At 36.6% G+C, this 27,772-nt stretch overlaps 2 protein-coding genes and 1 long non-coding RNA gene across 12 annotated transcripts in view; 1 reads left to right on the top strand and 2 right to left on the bottom strand.

The window, feature by feature from the left end:
* Positions 1 to 429: 429 nt before the first annotated feature.
* On the bottom strand, positions 430 to 1,878 carry LOC147909395 (uncharacterized). Its single transcript, XR_015545438.1, has 2 exons — positions 1,717 to 1,878; positions 430 to 1,430 (listed from the first exon to the last, which is right to left on the bottom strand). It is a non-coding gene; the product is annotated as an uncharacterized LOC147909395 (long non-coding RNA).
* Positions 1,879 to 1,953: 75 nt separating this feature from the next.
* LOC105148630 (CDK5RAP3 protein homolog) lies at positions 1,954 to 9,206 on the top strand. 7 transcript variants are annotated; one of them, XR_015545413.1, is made up of 10 exons: positions 2,361 to 2,642; positions 4,777 to 4,951; positions 5,050 to 5,288; positions 5,372 to 5,645; positions 5,736 to 5,860; positions 5,928 to 6,191; positions 6,355 to 6,566; positions 7,138 to 7,309; positions 8,772 to 8,921; positions 9,056 to 9,206. XR_015545413.1 is itself a non-coding variant. In XM_011060460.2 (9 exons), exons 1-9 carry the CDS (start codon positions 2,088 to 2,090, stop codon positions 7,691 to 7,693), a joined length of 1,539 nt encoding a protein of 512 aa, XP_011058762.1. In that variant the 5' UTR covers positions 1,954 to 2,087; the 3' UTR covers positions 7,694 to 8,001. The 7 variants fall into 7 exon arrangements, 6 of the variants coding, with proteins under 6 accessions (XP_011058762.1, XP_087263233.1, XP_087263234.1 ...); XM_011060460.2 differs by lacking the exons at positions 2,361 to 2,642; positions 8,772 to 8,921; positions 9,056 to 9,206 and adding exons at positions 1,954 to 2,093; positions 7,622 to 8,001; XM_087407107.1 differs by lacking the exons at positions 2,361 to 2,642; positions 8,772 to 8,921; positions 9,056 to 9,206 and adding exons at positions 2,151 to 2,240; positions 7,622 to 8,001.
* The window catches only part of LOC105148622 (uncharacterized), a 108,630-nt gene continuing 89,060 nt past the window's right edge, over positions 8,203 to 27,772 (bottom strand). For 3 of the 4 annotated variants that reach the window (XM_087407115.1, XM_087407112.1, XM_087407113.1), the window contains 3 exons: positions 8,787 to 8,951; positions 8,586 to 8,695; positions 8,203 to 8,437 (listed from right to left, as the gene is read on the bottom strand). In XM_087407115.1, coding sequence (XP_087263241.1) covers positions 8,271 to 8,437; positions 8,586 to 8,695; positions 8,787 to 8,951 — 442 coding nt within the window. In that variant the 3' untranslated portion in view covers positions 8,203 to 8,270. Of the gene's footprint in view, positions 8,438 to 8,585; positions 8,696 to 8,786; positions 8,952 to 9,095; positions 9,164 to 9,266; positions 9,315 to 9,390; positions 10,519 to 27,772 lie in introns of those variants that run through there. The other variant, XM_087407114.1, reaches the window with a different exon arrangement.

The raw sequence follows: 27,772 nt of genomic DNA, 5'->3' as shown, positions 1-27,772 counted from the left end.
TGTTAAAGCTAGCGAGAAGATGGGGATATTCACTAAGTTCACACTTGAGTTAAAGTTAATTAGATATATATTTAACAATGATTCACCTTAGTACATTGATTAGTGGCGTGATGATTAATTCTTACGCGAAAGTAGACTTATCTCCAAATTAAGTTGGATTATTACGAATTAAAATTTAGATCTTATGATTACGTTTAGAATTAGAAATTAGTACTTAGAAAAAGAATTATGTTCGCACCCCCTAAAATCCCCCTCCATTGACCGCACCGCTGTTGGTGTGAGGAGAAGCGTCAGGTTCTAGAAGATGCCCGTGTGTATTATTCGGGTCCGGTGGCGAGTATGTTCGAAAAATAATCATTGGACAAAATGAAGTTGCTGCGGATGTAACTAACGGACCGAATAGCGCTAATTGGTTGCTTCTATGACGCATTCTCTATTTCGCAGTCGTATTCCGCATCACCTGATTTCACTCTAAGTGTTATTATACATAAAACGACGTAAATTGTAAGACCATTAGATCATTCAACATAAAGATATCATATTGATTTATATATTATAAGATGCTGGCCCAGCAGTCTTATGCAATGCTCATATATAGCTTATATGTTATTTTATGTGATTGTTCTAATAAAGTATATATAAATAAGATTATACGTAATTATAATATAACTCATTATATAACATTGAAATTATTTATATTATAATCATATAATATTTCAGCATGTTATGTAACTAATCTGTACCTTTTGTAATTATGCAACAGTTATATAACGTTTATTACATTGTTATTACATGTTTATTGTATATAATTGTAATTTGCAGTCAATGGGAAATTATAACTAACATGTACGTTACATGTAATCAACATTATTATTATATTATTTGCTACATTCCGTTTTATTACAGTAATATAACAATTATATAATTGCGTTTGCTGAAAAGGAGCGGGTAGAATAAAAATTAAGAACAAGAATAAAGATAAAAAATTGAAAACAAAAAAGAGAACCGAAAAAAAAGATAAAATTTCAGTTCGGTTACGATTTCGGTATTGTAAACTTTACAAAATTTGGGTACAATTTCGGTTTCGGTTGAAACCTGCAATCTTGAAAAGTGAATGTGCGTACCCTTAGAAAAGTGAGTCTTGCTATATAGTTTACACTTTTTTAAAGGATAGCAGTATTTTGTGGTTACAGGTTTTGGGTCGTCATGTCTTCTCTCAAGTTTTTCTCTCTGCTTGAAATAAAAACGGACTATTCAAAGACCGAGTTTACAGAGCTAATGCAAATTTTCGCGCCTAAATTAAATTTATATCGTGTATAGTTATGATAATGCATCCAACTGATTCGTTAATACATACGTTCATCTCTTTTAATACTTCTATTTTACAAATAGTACATTTGAACTGTTATAATGTTTGAGTCTACAAAACGCTGAAACAAATGTTATCAAATAAAAATTGATGGTATACATTATGTACAATATTTAACGAGGAAAGTAAGTTTTTAATTCTTTTCCTCTTTATGAATTTGAGGTTATTTGAGGTTATTTGAAAACAAAGGATGTTTAGATTAAAGCTTATGTTGCACATATAGAATGAAATAAAACCAAACTGAATTATTAAAGACTCTAACAAATATAAATCAAGTGATATAACTTATGAATTTTAAATTGCTGAAATTTATTTGTAATGTAGTATTTTCTTTTAAGAAAACACACCTTGCGTATGAGATGATGCTACATTCATGTGTAATAATCTGTTTTTAGTATATACGATTATTATCAGTTTTTAGCGAAAGATATTTTCAATTAATAGAGTATTTTTATTTATTTCATAAAAATAAACAATTTCATTTTATAATCTAACTTTAAAAGACAGTTTACAGCTCTCTATCGTTCGGAATTAACACATTTTTGGCACCCGGATTTCTTGAAGATCACGTGATCAAGCTCGCCATCTGCTAGCTCGCATATCAGATTTACATTGCCGAACGCACCTTTTACCTTTTACCTTCATTGACTTAAATTTTGATTCTACGCCGTGTCACGTTAGCACGATTTCTTGTTGAGATTCGCTTGAATTTTACAATATGCAGGCAAGTGGTCATTCAAGCATGCAATTATTTTCACATTAACGATATCAATTTTGAACACTTAGACATAAAAGCATGTACACACGTACATGTACTCGATTTAGTAATTCTTTACAAAAAATTTACACAGCTTGGCTGTCCTTGATATATGTTATTAATGATCCTGAGTAACTTTGCCTCAACAATTATGTGGTTATCTCTTATAATCTTTTGCTGATATTTTGAGTTGAAATGTAATTTTAGTAAATTTTAACTTTACAGAATAAATTTGGATAATTATACAGAGGATAATTATAATTTTACCATTGAACATTTTAAAAATCAATAGTTAGACTTATTTGACGCTTTTTTTGCATGAAACGAAAGAATTTGCTAAAAAAAATAGTCGCCTTGTAAACCAAGATATTAAAGTTGATGACTGTTGAGGTTAGGAAATCTGTCACTGCCACAAAAACTGCGATGCAAGCATGCATTGTACATGGGTTTCGACTTTCCATGCGAAGTGACTTCCATCCCATCTCCCTGTTTAAGGGGCGCACGATTTTTATAATTGTACTGTTGCACATGGGTTTTGAGTTTTCACGAAAGTCGAAACTCATGTGCAACAATTATAGGCCTCGTTTCGCTTCTGTAACAGATTTTCTACTTCAATAGTCGTCAACTTTAGCGCTTAATATCTCGGTTCGCGGCAGAGCCACGCTTATTTCTGCTAGATTCTTTCGTTTTATGAAAAGACGCATCGAATAAGCCAAATTTTATTGATTTTTGAGGAGCTCAGTAGTAAATTGTATAATTACCTGACTTGATTTTGATCTTGACATATGTTGTCAAGGCTATGATTCTGAGTGATCTTCAGAAGATATTAGTCATCGCTCGTTGTTTATTAAAAAGTTATTAAATAAAAAAAATTATTACAATCACAAAGTTAATAAGTTTGCGCATGTATATGTTCTATAGCTACATGCACATGTATTTTATGTATTAAGGTTCTTTAGTAAATCGAGTTATTATAAAAATGTCTAATTTTTTTATATAATGAAGTTGAAGTACCGTAATTGACGTGTGCAAGTTTCTACTGTAGGTTAACGATGAAATAAAAAAAAAATGTTGAAAATGTAACCTTTCACGTATTTAGTGACAGATAAGGCTCGTAGAGCGTGTATTTCTTTGCACATAAATTTTACCATAGACTTTTTTCAAATCCGAGATCATAATAGTTTAAAGAATTACGATTTTAATGGTCACAAAAAAGTAATAGGTCAACAGCCATTCTGAAAAGATATATACGTGCATAAACTTGCATATAAATTTAACTTCGAAAAGTAAATATAATCTCATTTTGTTTTTGTTCGAAGCTTGATTTACTATTGTATGTTCCTATCCTATTTCATTAAGATATACATGAAGTTTTAATATTATCCAAATTATACAGATATTTGTAATTTTGGGCCCTTATGAGGCATCCCAAATTTTCGACATTTTACTTAAGAAAAAAACCACCTTAAATCTTTGCCTTACTAAATAAATGAGTCTGCAATATACTAAAAATAATAGGTCAAAAAAATTAGACAGACCCCTCAAAAAACACAAATTTTCTTATTCTATAATATAATTTAAATTATAGCAGAGAATAGATTATGATTGAACATTTACACCTATCTATTTCATATCTTAAGGATCTAATTAATCTTTTCAGTTTCTTTTATATATTTTTAGTATATTGTAGATTCATTCATTTAGTAATGTAAATGTTTAATATATAAAATTTAATGCATGGATATGTGACTATACTCTATAGCATGCCTCTATTGAAAAAATTGTCACAAAGTTGTATAATGAGAAATGTAACTAAGATAAGTAAATCACGTAACAGGTTGTTCCAAATCAGTACGTTATTTTTTAAAATTACAATTTGAAAAATTACAATATTAAAAATAATTTCATCCATTATGTGATTTTATAGTTATCGAATTTAATAAAAACTGAATGATAGAAATAGAAGAAAAAATATATTATGTGATTTTTCAAATTACGTAATTAAAAAAATCACGTACTGATTTGAAACAATTTGTTAACTAATTTATTTGTTTTAATTACATAACATTTCGTCATGTAACTTTGTGACATGATTTTTTTCAGTAGAGATTTTACATTGGTCTACATTGATACTAACTTTCACATAAATTGAAAATTAATTAAATATCTCAGAACCTATGACAAACTATCACCTAATTGTTAAAGCAAAGTTGCTTGAGATCATGGCCTGGACAACATATGTCAAAAGATTAGGATCGTCTGAGTTCGTTCTCCATGATTAAAATCTTTTACTGAAATTACACACTTTAACTGTAAATATCTCAAAAATTAAATAATAAGAGATCATCACTTAATTGTTAGGACAAAGTTATTCTGGATCATGACTTGATCCAGACAACATATATTAAAATGACAACATATATTAAAATGATAGTCATCTGAACTTATATAAGCTTTGTGTAAATTTTTGTAAAGAGTTACCCTCAATTTTACGCATGATACAATCGAGAATAAACATTTTTTTTGGATTTCATCGATATGTGTATTTTTATTATATATTATTTTTAACATTTGTTATTGTTTTCCTTTTTTATTATTGAATTTTATTTAATCAAATTTTCATAAACAAATTATCTCGATAATTATTTAGGAACAGAATATTCCGATCGACATTAACGCTGGAAAGTTACTGGATTGGCTGATTAATCGGCGGCATTGCAAGAAGGATTGGCATATGAATATTTTGCCCATTAGACAGAAAATTAATAATGCGATACAGAATATGCCTGCTCATGATGGCATTGCTTCATTGTTGTCCGGTGCCTGTAAGTTATGAATTATTATAACTCCATCTCATGATTTTTACAAACATATAGTTGCAGACTTCTGACTATTATGTTTTTTTTTATTTTGTCTTTTTTAGATATAAATTATTTTTACTGTGTGAAAATTGTGAAAATTTTGAAGGAAACGGAAGCTGATACAAAAAATTTATTTGGGCGTTATGGCTCACAAAGGATGAAAGATTGGCAGGAGATTTTGAGATTGTATGAAAAAGAAAACGTATACCTTGCCGAAGTTGCGCAAATGCTTATGAGAAATGTTAATTATGAGGTTCCCAGTATTAAAAAGCAGATACAGAAGTTAGAACAATTGTTAGCTGTAAATTGATTTATATATATTGTGTAATGTTATCTTTATTTATTAGCATATTATAATAAATATATATAAAACTATATTGTCAGGAATTGGAAAAGAAAGAATCAGAATACAAGAAATCGGAAAATATTGCACATATGGAATACAACATGCTATGCAAACAATTAGGTGTAACTGGTTATAATACGGTTAGACGAGAATTAATAGATAAGTTGAAAGAATTGCCAGAAATTTATCAGAAAGTAGCGGAGAAAACAAAGTGCTTGGACAAGGTTGTAGAGTTTTATAGTGCATTTGTTGAATTTACTTTTGACCAGCAATATGACAGTGATTGTGTATCGATGATTAAATATGTTATTGGTATGTTTGCATAATAATTTTAAGAATTTATTATTATACTTAAATAAGAAATACGTATGATAGTGTTATATTGTTATTTTTTTTTTTTAGAAAAAGGAAACACAACAATGTTTGAATATATATATGGAGAAGTACCAGCTTCAATAATTGAGCCGCCATTGAATATTAAAGTAGATGAAGATGAAAGTAATAAGCAGCCTAGTGTAGATGCTAATGTATGCAATTTTTTGTGATATTTATAACAAAAGTAGAGATTGTTATTATTTCGAGCATTCTCAACAGACCATTGATTTCGGTAACTTGGATTTGGATGGAGAAATTGATTTTGGTGAAGAAGTTGGTTTGGACACAGGAGGCGATATTGATTGGGGAGAAGAAGGTGCAGAACAATCTATCATGGAAATTGATTATAATATCTCTTTGGAGGAATCGGGTATAGTTGTGGAATCAGTAGGTCATGAAGGTGGCGTGGCTACGGGGTGTGAAGCATATACGATATTAGACAATCCAACAACGAGATCCGAATTTATCAATCAACTGTTTGAAGTATAACATAAATATATATATAAGAAATTGGTAGCTCTCTACATTTTATCTAAATATATATGTATATATATATATATATATATATATATATATAGATAAAATATAGAGAGCTACCAATTATATATATATATATATATATATATATATATTTTTTTTTTTATAGCTGGAAGCATTTATGAAGTTACGTCTGTACGAATTTAAAGGCGATGATAAGAATAATCTTCTCAGTTTTAATCAGATGCAGAATGCTTCATCCATTCTGCAACTTTCTACCACAGAGACCACTCAAAACATGCTGGATAACATTCAAGTTATTCTGTCTGAGATGTTGCATAATAATGTTCAGCATTTACATAACATTAAACATTATCCAAAGTATAATTAATTAAATATAATATACAGGATGTTTGATAAGTAATGATAAAACTCTTGCATAGGGATAGAGCGGACTAAATTGAGTCAAAAAGTCCTTTATAATTTTGCAATTTTTGCAATGATTAACAAGATATCAATTACTAAATTAAAATCACCAAATATTGATTTTCAATAATTTTTTAATTAAAAATTTTTTCAGAATTTTTTATCAATTTTTTAGTACTGCATTTTCTTATTGACAATTATTTTTCCAACATGAGAAAATGTGGTACTAAAAAATTCTGAAAAATTCTCAGAACTCTATTAGAAGAAAATACAGTTTTTGTCACTTGCTGTTTTTCTATAAAATGATAATACTTGAGTAAAAAATTAATGAAAACCCATAATCGGCGATTTTTCTGGTTAACTGTTGCGAAAATTGTAAAATGATACAGGACTTTTCGATTCAGTTTAATTCGCTCTACCCCTATGAAAGAGTTTTATCGTTACTTATCAAACACCTTATATATGTGTATATATATATATATGTATTCTTTTTTTACAGATCTTTAATATGTACATATTTTTACAGATACGTGGACATAGTAGCTGTTACTTTAAAGCAAAAATTAAATTTGATTGATAGAATGGTAACCCAACAAGAATCTGTGCGACAAAAGCAAGATGACACTCGGAATCACATCGATAAATTACGTCCATTATTAAAACTCATCATACAAAGAACTAAGGAATTACAAACAGAGGTATGCCACTTTTTTTCCAATGACGTTATCAAATACTGACTGCTGTTATTTTCTATACTAGACTTCGCACGCATTATTTTGCATAAATTTTTTTACTTTTCTCACTATAATTAAATGTTTGAATAATTTAAGTGCATACAGTTAATATTAAATTGTTACTATAACACTATTAATTCCTCAATACACAATTGTCAAAATATGCAATGACAACTGTTCATGAAGTAAACGCAACGAGAGAACTAATCGACATCGCGGAAAACCAAAAATAATAAACTTCGACTTTTTAAAAAAATGGACTGTATTTAATTGCAGATAGAGCAAGATATTTCTAAGAAATACAAAAATAGGATGGTACATTTAACCGGAGGTGTAAATACGTTGTAGGTATCAAACGAAGGAGAAAAAAATTGTTGAATTATATATCAAAAATGTTAATAATACACAAAGATAGTACGACTTTACTATTGTGTAATATATATAATTTTTTTGCTGTTGTGTAATATATATATAATCCTTTTTATTCTTATATATTCTAAATCTATTATCTTCGTAGAACAGATTTAAGTAACAGTAGACAGAACGAAAAAAATAAATAGGTACTACAATAATCGTTGTTGATTGTAGCGTGACCTCTTACGTATCTCTAAATGTGCAATTTATAAAAATAATCAATACTTTCTTTGGTATTCAAATTTTTGGCCTTTACTCATACAATATACTTCCAAAAGACATTCTAAAAACTTTCAGAGAACATTCTAGGTCTTAAGAAAATGTGCTGTATGAGTAAGAATATAGGTTTTTAACATGATATAAGTTAGTTATAGTGAATTTTAGGTATTGCGAGTAGGCATTTCTCGAAAGTCAAATCTTACAAAATAAAACGAATTTTTTGTGTTTCTAAACGTAACCTGTGCTATTTAAAAAAAATATGTTTATAAGTTACTCTTATTGTAAAATACATTTATATAATCATGAAAAGATTCTGTACGAGTCTCCATGGTGACGAAGTACAAACTGCTTTGGTGGTAGGGCAAGGATATCTCTTTAAACACTCGGCTAACGAACGATCGCATTCGCATAAACGTTGAGCACAAGATCCTGATCCGCCCCAACTGCCATGCTCAACCGCTGTAACAAAGATTTTACGAATTGTTTTATTTCATTATATCACCTTATTTACGTAGTTGTACAGCATAAATAAATAAATCAAGTTTAATTTATAGAAAAGACATTATATTGACTCATAAAGAAAAGATTAAATGAATAACAAACAAACCACAAACAGGTTTATAACCATGATAACATCTCCAGTAATATGGTACAAAGTATTCTGAGAACATAGGACATTCCGTAGCGTCATAACACCAGTCATGCATCTTGCAGCATCTGGAACATTACATTTAATTTATTTTTTATGAAAAAAAACTCGTGGTTGTAAATAATATGATTTGCTTTCCTACAGATGTAAATAACATACTGGTCGATACCATCGATGACATAACCGGATCCCAAGAATCCGCAGTAGCAACCATATCCTTTGTAAGCTAAAGGATTACATCCCGTAGCGCATACTACCATATTGTAAAGATGTATTACTCCTCTTTTAAATCTGGTATGGCCCGTATTCTTCTTTGCATTTGTTCTGAAATGGCATAGTTATGTCAGCCTAGATAATATGCATATCGTTTTAAAGACATCTTTAAGCTTTATCAAAAGTTATTTCTTAAAAAAGTTTAAAAAAATCAGGTAAATATATACAACAGGGGCCATTTCCAATGATCTTAACCTTGACATATGTGTGGTAGTCAAGGTCATGACCCTGAGTGATCTCCAACAGGTTTTGGATGGCGGTCGCTGTTCAATAAAAAGTTATAAACAAAAAAAATTTAAGAAATAACGTCATATTTCTTCTCCCCATATAATTTTTGTTGGTAAATATTGAAAACAACGGACCCACCTTGGTTTTGACATGTACTGTCAAGGTCAAGGAAATAGATTTTCTGCTCTAAAACCAAAAATTGTCTTTGAAAACATTAATTTCCCATATAATTTTTGTTTTTAAAGTAGGATATTATTTCCACCTCTCTCCTCCCCTGCTTGCTTGGGGGCGCACGCCTTCTCGCGAAACGACTCTTACCCCACCTGTTCCATCTCCCTTTGCTTGGAATCATTTCGCGTGGAAGTCGTTCGCTCCATGGTGAAAGGGATAACATGGTGTGTACATGTGGACAGTGTCTCTCTAAATCTGTCTTTTTCATCTAGAACTATTCATAAGGAAGAAGTTACCAACCATGAAACGCTAAACATGGAATGGTATTCATAGTCCATTTTTACTTTAAAATTGTCTTATAATGTTTTAAGATGCTAATAGAGTCCTCGGATTGACTTATGATATTTTAAGATTGCTTAAAGACAGTTTTAAATGCAAGAATCGACTATGAATACCGGCCTGTTTCGTGCCATGAAATCTTTATATCCCAAGATATTATATCTAAAACAGTAACATCCGTTTTAAAATAAAAACGGATTATGAATAGTCTCATGTTTAGTGTTTCACAGTTGTAGCTCTTGAATCTTATGAACATAGAGAGGGCAGAGATTTAGAGAGAGACACTGTCCAACTGTACACATAATTATCCTTTTCATCATGCGACATACTAGCTTGATCAAAAAGTTTCCGGAATTCATTCAGAAAATTCAAAATACAAGTTTATTCATCAAAAGTGATATTGTCCCCTTCAAAGTACTCTCCAGCGACTGCAACGCACTTATGCCAGCGCTTGATCCAGCTCTCGAAACATTTCTGGAACTCTATTATTGGTATAGCCATCAGAGCCGTCTTCGATTTTTCCATTACCTCCTTTCGGCTGTTAAAACGCGTTTCCCGCAGGTTTTTTGACTCGATCGAACAGAAAAAAATCGCAGGGAGCCATATCGGGTGAATTCGATGGCTGTTGGATGGTATTCGTTGTTGCAAACTCGTTGTTGCAAATTCAACTCCATTTTTAAAACTGTAAAAAATCGAAAACACGCGCAGAGGTAGATGTACTCAAGACGGCGTAATTTTTACAAATGTCAAGCTATGACGATAAAATTTGATGGAAATGTCAATGATAGATGTGGCAACCTAGCCAAAAAAAAGAACTCAAATCAGCTGACTCAGAGCATCACTTGGTGGTCTCTTCCGGAAACTTTTTGATCAAGCTGGTATAAGGGTGCGTTCGTTTATGCAGTTACGGCTGCAATGTCGTTCGTTTATTCTATCTGCGAAGAGGACTGCAGCACAGTTTGTTGTTCGTTTACGCAGAGATATATATTGCGCAGCTATTTCGGAAGTCTTGCTCACTAATAGGTAATGAATATATAATATAATACCAGGGCAAATCAATAAGTACCCGTTAATAATGAAGACGCAAGCTTTTCACAAAAATTTTTTTTATTTTTCAACGTAATCTCCTTTTAGGAGGATACACTTTTCCCAATGCTTCTGCCATTTTTTTAATCCTTCAAAAAAAATACGATTTGTCGAACTCTGCAAAATAGGCCTCTGTTTCGATGACCTCCTCATTCGACGTGAATTTCTTTCCACCGAGCCATTTTTTTAAGTTTGGAAACAAGAAGAAGTAACTGAGGGCTAAATCCGGAGAGTACGGTGAATGCGGCAGCAATTCGTAACGCTCCAAACATTGCTTTGAAATTGATAACCGCATCCGCTTGTTGTCCACCGTGAGCAATCGCGGCACCCATCGGGCCGAGCTTTTTCCCCCAAGTTATCATGCAAAATATTGAATGCCGTTCCGTACGACACGCCTACAGCCTCTGCTACTTTATGCACTTTCATTCGGCGATCAGCGAGAATCATGTTGTGGACTTTTTCAACGATTTCCTTAGTAACCACGTTGCTGGACGGCCTGGGTGATTCTCATCAAAAACAGACGAACGACCACGTTTGAATTCGTTGAACCAATATCTGACGGTTGTCATAGATGGTGAAGAGTTCCCATAGATGGCATCCAACTTCGTTTTTATTTCTTCGCACGTTTTTCTATCAAAAATAAGAAATGAATCACGAATCGATATTGCTTTTTTTCCATTGTATTGGAAAACATCAAACACGCTCACTACGAATTGCTGTCAAATCAAGACTATTGCATGAATCACTCTGAAATTTTGTATGGCGTCATTTGAAAGATGGTAGTACACGATGGTAATGCCAACTGTGGGAATAAGTGACTCAATTGATAAGTCAGATTCTCTAGACAAGCCCACGCTTGTCGTGTGAGGTGATATAAGAAATAATGATCGAGACTTTTCTTATAACTGGTAACTAATAATCTTTATTATACGAGCACAAATTAATACGACCGTACAGGATGAACGCCTTAATTGATCTGTTGTTATAATTTTTCTTTTATTATTTTTACTGCTAGGCTACCTACAAAATCCTTAAGCTTTCTACACTCGCTGCGCTAGTGAGGTATTAAGAATCCTCCACATAGTCCCCCCCGAGTGACAATAAATTTGAACCCTATGCTTAATACTAAGTTAACATAATATTACTTTAGTGTTAGGTCATTTATAATGCCGGCACTTAGGTCTACCATATAAAACATATACAATGTATCATACAAAAATCTTATAAGTGTCTGACTAAAATTAATTACATTTTGTCGTTGGGAAGATTTATTAAAATTATATGGCGAAAGTTACCCTCCTCTTCGGGCGCGCATACGTTCTCAAAGTTGGTCGCTCGTTGCTGAACGAATTGGCTGCTTGCCCTGCTTCTGGAATCGCACTACACAAGTCATCGCGTACGCTGGCAAATTCTTGACTGATACACTGCGCTGTGCACCATTAACTTCAATGTCGAAAACTCGATCCGAAACACGATTTATAACCTGAGGGCCGATGTAGGGACGCTTTAACGCTCTCTTGGTACCGCTCACCCGTAGAAAAACATGGGAACATGAATATAAATCTTTAAATACGAATGCGCGTTTCTTGTGCTTATGCTCTATCGAGATTGGCTTAACTTTGCACATATGCTCGCGGAATTCCTCAATGAAAATTTGCGGACTAGTAGTGAAATCGTCCGGCAGTACAAATTCTCCGGGGACGCGCAGCGTCGTTCCATAAACAAATTCCGCAGGTGATGCGCCGGTGTCAAGGCGGACATGAGTACGCAGACCTAATAATACGGTCGAAAGTACTCGTGACCAACCTTCATTAACATGACACATAATAGCAGCTTTTAAGCTTCTATGCCACCGCTCGATCATACCGTTCGAAGCGGGGTGATACGCCGTGGTACGAATTCGTTGACAGCCAATCAGTTGAAGAAGCGCAGTAAAAAGTTGCGCTTCAAACTGGCTTGATCAGTAGTTATCGTTTTGGGTGCTCCAAAATTTGCTACCCAGTTGTCGTAAAACGCGCGTGCCATTGTAATGGCTTCAATGTCTTTCAGAGGTATTGCTACTGGCCAACATAAAAATCTATCAATCATCGTCACACAATATCTGTACTCGTCCGATCTGTACTCTCAGGCAAGGGACCTATTAGATCCATGTGAACATGCTCGAAACGCCCGTCGGATGCGACAAATTTTTCAGGATGTAATTGAACGTGTCGGGTTATTTTTGACTGCTGACAGTCAAGACAATTCTTGTACCACTTTGCAATATCGCGATGCATGTTAGGCCACACATACCGTTGACGGATTACCCGATCAGTGACTTTAGGGCCCGGATGAGCCGCGTCATGGAACAAGTGAAAAACGCGATCTCGTAAAGATGCCGGTATATAGGAGCGGATTGCCTCGCCGGTCATTTCGCAGTAAAGTGTATGCGTCGGCCTCCATTGAATTCGCTTCATAGAAAAGGGAAATTCAGGAGATTCGCGAATGGACCGTAGCTCCTCGTCTTGTTCTTGTTGCTGTGCAAGCTCATTAAGTTCGATCTCGGCAGGTAAACGAATGGCTTCGATGCGGGAAAGGGAATCCGCCACAATATTATCATTGCCCGATAGGTATTCGATACGCGTGGTGAACTGCGAGATGAACGAAAGTTGTCTCTGTTGCCGAGGTGATGCCTTTTCGGAACGTTGCATGAACGCGTAGATGAGAGGCTTGTAATCGGTCATAATCTTGAAATTTCGCCCTTCGAGGAAATAACGAAAATATTTGATTGCCTCGGCGACCGCCGTAAGCTCCCGATCGTACGCGCTGTAGTTCTGTTGCGTCGAATTTAATTTGCGCGAAAAGAATGCGAGCGGTTTTCACGAGTCGTCTAAACGTTGTTCGAGGGCGGCCCCGATGGCGAAATCTGACGCGTCACAAACGAGGCGCGTCTCGGCTGCGTCGGAGGGGTGAGAGAGTATAGTCGCGTTGGCCAGACTCTCCTTGCACTTATTAAACGCTTCTTCAGCCACCGGTGTCCATATGATTGGCCGTTTGTTGTTTTTGCGTGAATCGCGAAGGTACTTATTTAATGGTGCCTGAACGATAGCTGCATTATGCAGTAATTTACGATAAAAGTTGACAAGCCCAAGAAAACGATTATAGTATTGGAATCTCGCGAATAGCCTGAATCTTATCGAGTGTTGGTTTACACCCTTCGCTGTTAATCGTAAAGCCGAGGAATTCTAATTCTTGCTTGCCGAACTCGCATTTATCTACATTGAGTCGTAAATAAAACTTTTTTAATCGCTGTAACACTATGCGTAAGTGAGCTTCATGCTCTTCAAGAGACGTCGACACTATGAGTATGTCGTCGATGAATGCAAACACAAATTCCAGGTCGCCTAGAGCGCGAAAGATTTGATGCTGAAATGTTGACTCGCGTTTCTAAGACCGTATGTCATGAATTTATATTCGAACAGCCTGAAGGGCGTAACGACAGCCATTTTCGGAATATCTTCCGGCGCCACTGGAATTTGATTCTATGCCTGATCTAGCTTAGAGAAAATGACTTTCCCACGCAGGTTGGAGAAGCAATCGTGCAAATGCGGTACGGGAAATTTATCCGGCACGGTAATTGCGTTAAGACGACGATAATCGCTGCAGATCCTCCATGATCCGTCTTTTTTCGGTACCATATGAATGGGACTTGCCCATGGACTACTGGATGAACGGCAAATACCGGCTTTGACTAGCCGTTGAAATTCAGCCTTTGCCACTTTTAATTTTACCGGACTTAACTGCCTGGGACGCTCGGCTACTGGCGGGCCCGTGGTAATGATATGATGACGAACATCGCTACTGCAATTCGGAGTTGCCTGTTCTAAACCGGTGACCTCTGGAAATTCAGATAAGATGATCGCGAATTTCGTTCAAACTGGGTTTGACCGTGCTAATGGCAAGCTATGGTACCGATTTGACAATGCCCGACACGTACACATTATTTTGTGAATCGATGAATCTACGACCTTTAAGGTCCGGAAGGAGACCGTATAATGTGCAATCAGATCGGCCCCAATTATCGGGTACGGAACTGATGCTACGCAGAAATTCCATGTGATCGGGCGTATCCCTAAATGTAGCGTTCGGAACGACTCCCCATACGTGTCTATACGAGTATTGTTTGCCGCGTAAAGTTTGAAATTGGTCGGAGTTTTGTTCTTCGCGTAAGTACTGGAAAGCAGCGAAATTTTCGCCCTCGTATCTATAAGGAAATAGCTCTCCGGTGACTCGATCGCAGATGTGGAGACGGACAGAAGAATCGACGCCCGCTATACCTGTCTCTTCGGTGGCAGACGATTCTATTCCCCCGCCTTTCCGTCCTTGGGCTTTGGCCAAGGGCACGGGAATTTTTCAGTTCCATTACAGACTCGCGCTTGTTCCCCGAAAGTACGATGCGGCCAGCAGACACAAGAGCTTTTGCTTTTGAAACGCTTACGATTTTTATTTGCCTTGTCTCTCGTCTGAGATCTGCTGTATCGCTTGACCTCAGCAGAGAGGGTGGCAATATCAGCGGCCAGACCGTCGATCCTAGCTTCTAAATCGGATGGCTTAGACTCTGACAATGATGCGGAGGCACACTGCGCAGAATCACCCACGGTCTCAACTATTTTCTCCGCCATTTTGGCTAACTTGTCCAGATCCGTGCTTTCGGTAGTCGCAAGAATGCTTCTAATGTGCGGTGATAAGTATTCAAAGAACACAGTTTTTATTACGGCGTCATCACATCGTTTGTCAGAGTTCAAGTTATGAAGTAACTCAAGGATCTGCGACGGTTTCCCTGACGTAAGCACTTGGCCTTTTATTAGTTGTCGCAGTTGACTTTCTGCTGACACTGAAAAATTTTCAATAATACGCTGTTTTAATTTGGTGTATGGTTCGGGCTCCGCGATGAGATCTCTGCAGCACGCGATGGCTTCTGCGTTCAGAGACATAATCACGTGATGCGCCTTAGTCTTTTGCTCTGTGATTCGAGCGGCCTCGAACGTGGCCTCGATTTGAATGAACCATATCACCGGATCTTTAATTAAGAACGGCGGAATTTTCGGAACTCTATATGAATCCACGCGCGCGACATTGCCGACCACATTGCCCTGCATCTGCCGAAGCATCGCTTGCAGCTGCATCACTTGCTCCTGCAATTCCTCGTTGGTGGGAGGAGCCATGACTATACGTCTACCGTGACGAAGCTCGCGAACAATCAGTACTTCCTAACGGCCTTAAATATTAACCGCTCACGCGCGCGTTATAAAAATTTCGATCGCTCAATGCTAATCTGTCAATAATGAAGAAATTGTTAATTGACGTTCGTGCAATTGATTTCATGAAGAAAAGCGCGGAGGGTCTACTTTCCTGGTTTGCCGGATTACGCGCACTAAAAACTAAAGCAATGCGCACGCAACTTGCCCGATTACAATGGTGGCGAAGTCGTCCTTCACAGCTCACAATGGCGATTATGTCGTCCTTCACAGGTCACAATGGCGGCGACGGCGATGGCGTCCTGAACGCTGGCTCCTGGACTGGCCCGTGTGGTTCCCACGGCGGCGGAACGCTGTGCGCCTGTCGTTGGATATGTCCCTGCTTCTGACGGTGAGAATTTTCCGCCGGCCCCGGCCTCAGCGATGAGATCTTGCGACAGGTCACAATATTAGTGATGGGTCTCCTGCTGCTCATTACGTCGGCGATGGGCCTCCTTGTCGACCACGGCGTCGGCGATGAGCTTCCTTGTCGGCTACGATGTCGGCAATGTGCACTTCTGCTCGGTTCGAAACCAAGTTCATTTCGATGTTGCTCGAACGACAGTTACCGGTCGCTTCTTCCTTTCGATCACGACGGCCTCTCGATCACGTCGGCCTTTTGTATCACGTCGGCCTTTCGTATCACGTCGGCCTTTCGTATCACATCGACCTTTCGAATCACGTCGGGGTCACCAATGTGGGAACAAGTGACTCAATTGATAAGTCAGATTCTCTAGACAAGCCCACGCTTGTCGTGTGATGTGATATAAGAAATAATGATCGAGACTTTTCTTATAACTGGTAACTAATAATCTTTATTATACGAGTACAAATTAATACGACCGTACAGGATGAACGCCTTAATCGATCTGTTGTTATAATTTTTCTTTTATTATTTTTACTGCTAGGCTACCTACAAAATCCTTAAGCAATAAGATAGGAAACAAGACTGTTTATGTTAAATAACATTACTTTAAATCCGAAGCGCCACTATGGTCTAAGTATTAAGATGTTGAACTAATATATATATTTTTCAAACGAATGAATTAATTTCAGAAATAATAATTACGTGTCGATATGGTTGTCGACATTAACACAATTGATCTGAAATGTTAATAATCCTCCCAAAATTCCCCAAATCTTAAAAAACTGTAATAAACTTATTGCGAAAAAAGATTAATTTGGGGAATTTTGGGGGGATTATTAACATTTCAGATCAATTGCGTTAATGTCGACAACCATATCGACCCGTAATTATTATTTCTGAAATTAATTCATTCGTTTGAATAATATATATATTAGTTCAACATCTTAATACTTAGACCGTAGTGGCGCTTCGGATTGTAATGTAATGTAGAAAGTTATACAAATAAAAATTATTTGTGCAAATAAATTGTTGTCTTATATATAATATTATGTATTATTTTTATTAAGTATATTTCAGGAATCATATTTACATTTATTATATTGTATTAATGAGATTGCAAATAAAATCAATGAAAATACTATTTTATACGTAGTATTTATTGTAATGTTTTAGTTACTTGCAATCCTTTGAATATAATAAATTTAAATACCAGAAATACTTTTAAGAAATACTTTAAGTTTATTCCAATATACAAGTTTTGTAATCTGTAAATATATCAAAACTCTTAATAAATTTATTTAAGTACTTCAGATCACAGAGGATTACGGTCATCAATATTTCCAAAAGGTTTCAGTTATTTCTATTTCTTTTGGTAATATTTCAAGAAGATTGTAGATTCTTTTTGTAACGTTTGAGCAACTTTTTAACAAGGTTTTATGTGCAATAGTCGCTGACATTTCTAGAGCTGTCTCAGAAATGTTGCAGATGTATTTCGCAATTTTTATGGAATGTTTTACTTTTTAGTTGAAATATTTCTAATAATTTTTGGTGCCGTATGGGGTAAGAGAGAAAATGAAGTGCTTTGTGTGAAAAAATATGAAAACATACGATGTATTTGAAAGGAGAAAATCTTACAAATGATGACAAAATATATAGAAAAAATCGTATTTTCTTGTTGCACTTTATGAGTATTTATGAGTATTTATGAGAAAGCGATCATTATATGAATAAATATGACGTGTAAAATTATTATATAAGACATTTTATGAGAAATTATGAGAAAAATTTTTACTAGGGAATCTCATCAAATACAGAGCAATACCTTTGAACCGTGAATATTACGCCTCGAAGTGAATGTTATTGGTTGGCCTGGATCGATCTATGATTTTTTTTGTTTGGAATTATCAAAATAGATTAATTTTTCATCCCCAGTAATAATTCGATCTAAAAAAAAGATTCTTCTTTTTTTGTCTGGCGATCAACGAAATGCAAATGTTCAATTGGTTCGCAATGGCATTTTCCGATGACTGATATGGAACTCATTTTTCTTCTTTGTGAATCTTTCCCATATCATGTAAATGTTTAATAACTGTTGTACGATTAACATTTAATTCTCTAACAAATTCTGAAGTGGATTGTGCTGGATTTTCATCCAATAATGCTTGCATTTTCCAGCTTTTTTAATTATCCCAAGCGATCTTTGTTATTAACATTGAAATCACCACTTTTGAATTGTTTGAACCAATATTCACACGTCTTAATTGATGGAGCAATATTACCATAAGTTTCTATTAGAATTCTATGACCTTCAGCCGCACAATGTGAAAAAAAATTAATCTGAAGGGAAATAAATCAATTTTGCAACATTAATATTGGGTCATCTAAAAAGTATCCGCGGTTTTTTGTCACTAGATGGTGTTGATGGTCAACACCATCTGGTGACAAAAAACTGCGGATACTTTTTAGATGACCCAATATTAATCGTTAATTTGTACATAATATTAATTCTAGATTATTATTAGGTTTATTTTCTATGTTTTAATATGTAACATTTCGGAATCTAACATTTCAATCTTTTATTGAAATTTCTTTCTCTGTCCAGTATCTGTACATTATCTCAATCAAGTTTATCGTGTAATCTATAACTGATCACTGAGCTAACTGACGTTTTTCTAGCGATGTGATTGCGATGTTCAGCTATTCTTGTCTTGACGTGCCTTTATTTGTCCCATATACGAGGCTTCACAATTTTTGCAGGCTTATATACCGCATTACTTTGTGCACTGATTGGTAACGGATCTTTGTGTCTCTAATCAAACCTCGCAGTTTGTTAACACTGTAAAACGCAATCTTTGATACTGTGCCATTATGCCATGATAATTTTCTTAAATTTTTCGGATATTTTATTACGGAATAGTAAACCAAAGCATTTTTTTGTTAATATCTACAATTTGTCTCTTCTTTATGATGTCTTTATTATTTATGTGATATTTGAGTCTCTGTGAAATAGTTTTAAAAATAAATTCTAATGAGTCATTATTTATTAGGATTTTTATAATCAATTCAAAATTTTTTTGATAAAACACTGGATTAGAAAGAAGAAACACTTTGTTGACCATGCCCTTGATAACGCCTTTCTTTTGCGAAAGCGGTCTAGACAAAAAGTTCAAATGTTTGCTTGAGAAAGATACTAATAAAAAATTACCTTATCGTTTTTTATTAAAATAGTTGTGCTAAAAAGTTAAATTATTATATCGTCTCCAACTTCTATTGTAAATTGCAATTTTGGATGGATCAAGTAAAATTTGATCTATAGCCGCCTTAGGCTGCGATAAAGTCATCAAACCGATAATAAAATCCTATTGGAAAATCTAAGCTATCAATTATGCTCTTTTCAAGGCTGCGCGCCTTAGGAATATTTTTTGTAATGATCTTGTGTAAAAATGTTGCAAATGAATGAAAAGGGCTATCAATAGATGATTCTGAAGGGGCAGTTCGGTTTATGTACTTTTGGGGAATCATAGAAAGTACACCATGCATCACTGCAATTAATGTTCCTGTAAGTGGATTCTGAAACACAATTCACTCGTTTCCATCTCATCAGCGATTTTCTTAAATTTGTTGTCAATTTCCTCGTAGGATTTTTGTTAATTTTGATGTAAGTATCACTGTTATTCAACATCTTAATTTTACATTTACATTTATCTTTGTCCAAGGCCACAGTGATGTTTTCATTATTATACTTTGTAAAAATTAAATTATTGTTTTTTAAAAATTGTTTCGTGTAAGAAAAAAGTTTTATCAAAATATTGTTGACACTATTCCTATGAAGTGAAAAAGTTGCTAAGTTGTTAATGATAGGAATGGAAAAGTTTTCTGTTCGGACCTTGATCAGAAACTTTTTTATATTGCGTTTTTATATTATGTTTAGTATTTTTGATAAATTCAAATATGACTTCTTTCTTATTAATAAAGGGCAACGAAAAATTCTCACCTAGCTATATAAGATACTTTGATGAGAATCAGTATGCATACTAGGCGGGTTCTAATCCAGATCTCTAAGGGGGGCGCGGGGGGTATTCGTGGGCGGGGGGGAGTCGCGGGGGGTACTCGTAGGCGCGGGGAAGGAGGGGAAGGCGCGAGGAAGTCCCGGCGCTATAGGTGTTTACCGATATGATGGTACATGCCGTGTGATGTTTTACATGCCGCCATGTTGTGATGTCACGTATCATTGGGGACCGCCGTCACCGCCGCCGCCGCCGCTGCCGCGGACTCCGCGTTCATCCTAAAATGCGTTGCGGTATTATAACACGGACTTTTGTCTAAGGGATCGGTGACACATCATCGATGTGCCGGCTGCTAAACAAAACGCCATCAATGAGGGGTAGACGATCAATCATAATGCGTTCTCACAGTTCTTTCTTTCAAGGTCAGAAACGTCGATAACGATATTTATTTGGGAAGAACCGCGAGATCGGTGGTACGTCGCGACGCGTTAATAGAAGCGTCGATAACAATATTTTTTCTAAGAAGAGATCGGTGACACGTCGTCGATGCTGCGATCCAATAGGAAGAGTAGATAAAGGGACAAAGAAGTCGCAAATTGAATATATAATGAGTCATAAACATGCAATGCTTCAGTTGGCACCTTATAATATTACCGAATCGATCGCAATAATACGAAAAGTATGGCTGACCATCGTGCGGACGTTGAGGATATGAATGCGAATACAGATAAATTATTTGAAGCGATATTGGAAGTAGAATTTATCGGAAGTAGAATTTGAAGACATAATGGACCAAGAGCCGTCCAACGAAAAAGTATAATCCAACGATACTGAATGTCTTATTGGGTTGAGCGACGGCAATATGGATAACGCAGAGAAATTTGTGCAGCCTTCGGAAATCCGTGCGTTGAACATTCGTACTAAGCATTGCATAATCTGCTATTATTATACAACGTATGACAATATCAATAGCTTTATGATTTATTTGCGGCATATTGGTGTTAAAGGAATGTATCTCATCAGGAAGCACAAAGATTGTTTTTTCCATGTATTAGACAGCAGGTGGTCATGCTCAGAATGCGGAGAGCCGATGTACATTGTATTCCCGTGCAGCATGTACCCACTCTGCGCACATTGAAAAACTATTAAGTACTCCGTGCAAGAGTGATCTAAAAAAAAAACATGGAAAACCACGAGCGAGTGGAACGCTAACTATTGGAATAGTGCGGCCAGGTCGCTACTCTGGTGGAGTGTTTCGCGTGGCTGCAATGCGATGAGTGCATCAAGCAGCTCGAAGAACTTTTTCGTGTCAAGCGTCCGTGCCTCGCCATTGGACACAGACAATTCGCGGTGGTAAGGATCACGCGACTCGCGGGTGCAAAGTCGCAATTAGAGCGACATTTCGTGCACATTGGTGGCGAGTACGCGAGTGGCAACGAACAATCTCTTGTCTGGCGAGAAATCGACGCCGCGTTCGAGAGTCATATATTGATAGATGCGGTGATAAACTCTAATTACATCGAGCCGCGGCGGTTTTTAGAAGATGCTGGCAATGTAATTCTAGAGTGAGTGCGAAATGCTATAGAAAGACACGGTAGTAAAAGTGAACACCGCGTTCAATGGCGAGTTCGCGACGGATAAACGTGCTAATAAAAGCATAATTACAAAGAACAGCGAGATATTAGGTCATTTAAAAAGTATCCGCGGATTTTTTGTTCAATTTTTGAATGAAAAAACCGCGGATACTTTTTAAATGACCCAATATATTGATGCATCAATATGCGCGAGTGGTACGTCGTCGAGCCTATCCTAGCATCGCTTGAAGAGTTCCAGGAACGTAACAGTGGGTGGGTATTGTCGCGAATCTTCACTGTTAACGTGAACAAATTAAATCCCCTGCGCGCGAGATGTCACTTTGAAATGACGGGAAATAACGACAAAACGAGCGGTGGTCAATGTTTGTTCGACGGACAATGCATACTTCGCGTGGTCGGGGTAGCCGCTCTGTACCTCGCAGAAAGACATGCAGATCGGGAATCATCATACTCGCGTTATATTGCAGTAAATCGCACGGATATCGAATTTCCAATGACATTCCGAAATTCGAATGATTGAACGCGGTGTCGATCAATGTATACGGCATTGACAATGGACAGATCTTTCCTCTGCGGCTCATCGATGACAAGAAGGAAAAGCGCGTCAATCTCTTGTACCTAAGATTCATGGCAACGACAGCCTCGGCCACTTTGCGATCAAGAACCTATCACGTCTCGTGAGCTCGCAGATTAGTGGGAAAAAGAACAAGAAATATTTCTGCGACCGGTAAGTGTGATAAGAAAAGCCAATAAAAAGAAAAGCGACAAAAAAATGAATTTTCTATTTACAGGTGTTTCCATTACTTCAGTTCGTGTGAAAAATTGCAGTCGCACGAAGTAGACTGCCAGAAGATCAACGACTGCGCTATCTGACTGCCGAGCGAGGATGACAGGTGGCTCGAATTCGGCAACTATAACAACTGAACGTGTGCCGTTTATTGTCTACGCCGATCTGGAGTGCGTCCTGCAGAAAACGGAATCCAATAGGGAGAACGCGTCATCGTACGCGTATCAATAGCATGAAGTTTAGCATAGGCTACTATTACGATGCGCGTACGACGACGCGTTATCATCGTATCATTTCTGTTGCGATGAAGACTGTATAGCGTGGTTCGCGTGACAACTCAACGATTTGGCACATCGCGTGAAAAATATCGTATCCGCCAACGTCCATGGAAACATTATCTAAACAGCAATGGAAGGTATATCATAGCGCGACGCGTTGTCATATCTGCGAGAAACTGTTCGCGCCGGACGATACGCAGGTCCGCGATTATTGTCATCTCACCGGTAGATACCGCAGTCCAGCGCATTCGAATTGTAACTTAAATTATAATTCGTTTTATATTCCGGTCGTATTTCACAATTTATCGGGCTATGCATTTTATAATTAAGGAAATTGCTATCGCATACGATGGACATGTAGATGTACTACCGATAATCAAAGAAAAATATATTTCATTCACTAAATATGTCGATAGTACTAAAGACAAAAATTTTCAGAAAAATTGTGTAAAATTAAAGTTTATTGATTCTTTCAAATTTCTAAATGCGAGCCTCGATAAATTGGCGTCGTATCTCGACAAAGATAAATTAAAAACTGTACTTTCCGAATTTTGCAAGCTCAGTGAGGAGGATTTCGATCTTCTCACACGAAAAGGTGTCTTTCCGTATGAGTATATTGACTGCATCGAAAAATTACAGGACGCTTACCACTGTGCGAATTATTGGGAATACAAATAAGTTTCCGCCGTTTGACAAAAGACGGCGCCACTATGGTAGCAAGCTATGGTTAAAATTGTCTGATGTAAAACGTGTTATATCATAAGATTGGACATCTGTCAACATAACCTTGAAATACTAGCGATTTTATATCAGCATTATATATTCTTTTTTTGTGCGAAAATGCCGAGTTTTGAGCCGAATAAGCGTCATTTGCGGGAACTTTTGATTTACTTCTTTAATTTGAAGGAATCTGTAGCTGAGGCTCATCGATTGCTTGTAGAAGCATATGGTGAGGCTGCCTTAAGTGAGAGAAGTTGTCGTGAATGGTTTCAAAAATTTAAGAACGGTGAATTTGACGTCGAAGACAAAGAACGGAAGGCCGAAAGTGTATGAAGACGCGGAATTGGAAGCATTATTGAATGAAGATTCGTGCCAAACGCAAAAAGAACTTGCATTTACATTTTGACTTACATCAATAAAACATTATGTATCGTTCTTTCACAATAAATGCTTAATTTTTGATAAAAAACAGCGGCAACTTATTTGTACACCTAATATATGTAGTATATATTGTTATTATGTATTACTATTGTAATTTACACTTTTTTTTTACATTTATACAAGTATTATTAGTAATAGCATTTATTATGTATTACGATTATTATATTTTCATATAATATATACGTATTATATGTTTTTAACATTTATATATTTATTTATGTATTATACATTACTAGTATTTTAATTTACACTTTATGTGTTTCTTATTTTTATCATTTATGTGTATTATTATTATGTATTACTATTATTTTGATTTATACGTATGTTTTTTTTACATTTACATATATAAGTATTACTATTATGTATTACTACCTATGTATTCTGCTCCATAAATTGTTACAAATAATTATGTATTTTATATACTCCAAAACGAAAATGATGAATGGGGAGTAATAAAAATATATGTTTACATACTTATACTGATATATATTTTTATACGTAGAAAAACACGAATCAAAATTTTATCAAATGATTTGTTTTTGTGTATCCATGTGTATGAATTATGCGATCCATTGAATCCCAGCCACTTGACGTACACCTTGTCTCCCTTCCTACGCAATACTTTCTCCACGAGATATACGTCTGGATGAGTAACGCGATGCAACTCGTGCTCGTAGAATGCACCAGCGACGGATTTTCCGCAATAGTCTTCGAGTAGATAGGTTACGGGATGCTGCACCTTAACGATCGTAAACACTTCGGTGGTCCAATTTAGCATGTAACTCTTCTAAAAAATCGTCTTATACTTGCTCATGCGTGAATCGCCCACTTTAAATTTTGTCGGACCAGCGATTTTTATCACGCTGTACACCGTGTCCAAGAGTCTTTCGGCGATCACGAGAGGCGGGTCGCATGTAATGCGATGCTTTCGCGTGTTGTAATCTGAGACGCGCTAGCTCGTCGATCCACTTGTAATTGCCGTTGAGTGTAAATATTTTCCACATGTCGTTTTTGAGCGTGCGATTGAAACCGCTCTACTGACGCTTTCAACGTTGAATACGTAGAATAGTGATTATCGTCATGTTTCAAGATTTTCTGCACATCGGCGTTGTAAAACTTGTTCCCCATATCCGTTTGTAAATTTTTCGGTCATCTTCCACTCGCTCAAATTATCTCAGCAATAACATCAGCCGTCTCGCTTCCACTGTTGCTCAACATCAATAATGGTGAGTATGTACTGGTGGCCTCTGTTGAAGCTCGAGTACGGACGCATCTCGACGATATCAGCCTGCCACAAATCGTAATATCCTTGAACTATAACGCGTCTTCGCAGAAAATTTCTTCTCGCCTGAGCGTGCAATTCCTTGACGAGTCTCTCGGAGAGTCTCTCTAATTTTTCTCTTTTCGCTGATCTCTCTTTTAAATCTCTTTTTCATGATTCGACGCTTAATACAAAATGCAAAAGTATTTTTTCTCACTGATATCACTCGACTGACTCGTTTCATCTACGCGATTTAATTTATAATAAGACCGGCTTCGCGAAGTTCCTCGATGATCGACAGCATCTCGTTGTTGTGAGCGTTGTTTCCCTCTCGATGCGAAGCGTCGAGCAATCGTAGACGATCCATTAGTTCGTTGGGATCGTCCCAGTGCGTGATTGTAATCGATCGCGTTGTCGTTCAATGTCATTGCGAGGTAATCCCTTTCTAGATTTCTTCTGTTTCTTGGGTGTGATCGACATCAACGGCACGATTACGAATTTGTACTTGTATCCCCTGCTGTTCAATAATCGGCCCTGCGAATGATGCTTGTGTTTGTGCGCGTTCGTCGCCAGCAGCATGCTCTTGGTTTTGTTCATATCATCTTCCGTGTAGAGGAGATCGTCGGGAATTCTCTTGAAAATTAACTCATAAAGACCAACACCGATGCACTGGCGTATCATATGCCGTCGATAATTATGTTGTCCACATCATCCATGTCGAAACGTTTATTGCCAAACATCAATCCATCCATGTATTGGGTTGTTCGGAAAGTAATTTCGTTTTTTCCCGACAGAGGATTTAATTGTATTTTTTCGAACTCAACTTCACACTTAAGCCGCATAATCATTATAGGCTTGTGTGTGAAAAAGTTCAATTGAATCTACGCAGTAATTTTTGATTGGTGCCCTTTTAAATATGGAGAGCAATAAGCAGCATTTTCGTCATATTTTACTTTTTTACTATAGAAAAGGTAAGAATGCTGTTCAAGCCAGAAAGAAATTAACCGATGTGTATGGAGAAGATGTGTTGACAGTACGCCAGTGCCAGAACTGGTTTGCAAAATTTCGATCCGGCAATTTTGATGTCGAAGATGCACCACGTTCTGGAAGACCGGTTGAAGCTGATAAAGTCACGATAAAGGCATTAGTTGATGCAAACCGGCGAATAACAACACGTGAGATCGGTGAGAGGTTAAATTTATCGAATTCAACTGTTTATGACCACTTGAAAGGCCTGGGTTTAACCTCGAAGCTCGATATGGATTCATTTTCACAAAAAAAAAACGAAATTACTTTCCGAACAACTCAATATAAGTAAATGCCATTACATAATCTATACCGCTCTTCTGTTTATCTCGTCTCAGGACAGCCTCGACGTACTTTTGACCCCCTAGTGGGTCCAAACCGACTTACAACGCCTCTCGACCTTCCGACGTTTGAAATCGATTTTGAACCTTCGTTGCGAGTCATCCGTCGTTTCGAAAACATTCTCCAACGATTCTATCGTCGGTACGATCGTCATACGCAGAGTGGAGGTTATCGGCTGTACACGATCGTGCGATCGATCATTGAAATTTACGCGGAATCGTGAAACGCTCGAATGTCTCGCTCGCTTTCTCTCCCTCTCTCTCTCCTCCTCCTCCTCCTTTTCCTCTTTTCTTTCGCGCTTGGAGGCAGACATCTGCGTTATCATCGCGCGACTGTCTCTTTATCATGCGCACGCCGGAGCTGTCAACGATCTGTCGCAGCGGTTTGATAACAGCCTTAAAATGCCTATCCAATACCATATCCTCCTCGATTCTACCGATCTTCAGAGCATGATGTTTCTTGCGGATTGACTCGCTCATCTTCTCGATCTTCCTCGCGTTTTTTTCACGCTCGCGCACATCAGCCATGTTCATCTTTGGCGAAGTAACGTCTGGTCACGTTACGGTATCGCAAACTCCTTTCTGTATCTCCCGTAAAATGCTTTCTGTATCTCCCGTCTTTAAGCGCACTATCCTTTTCTATCAATTCTAAAAATCTTTTTCTAAAAATCCATATTTTTTTTGCCAACAGTCGCGATACAATAACAAAATTCGTCGTACGACATGTCGGTATTCATGTGATCGTTGTAAAGGTGTTTCAAGTTGATACAATCCTGTTTGAACAGAATCAGCAGGTTCGCGTTGTTGCGTATCAGATGTTTAGATATCCTCGCGTACGTCTGACAGAGATAGAAGCAGTCAATGGTCGCGTGGCGGCCCATCGAAAAGTATTCTCTCACCGCATCCTGCTTGTCGCATGTCACGTCATCAAAGATAAAAATAGAATTTG

The sequence above is a fragment of the Acromyrmex echinatior genome, chromosome 6 (assembly GCF_024713525.1).
Source record: "Acromyrmex echinatior isolate Ae372 chromosome 6, ASM2471352v2, whole genome shotgun sequence".
Classification (NCBI taxonomy): domain Eukaryota; kingdom Metazoa; phylum Arthropoda; class Insecta; order Hymenoptera; family Formicidae; genus Acromyrmex; species Acromyrmex echinatior.
This window is presented reverse-complemented; position numbering and strand designations above follow the sequence as displayed.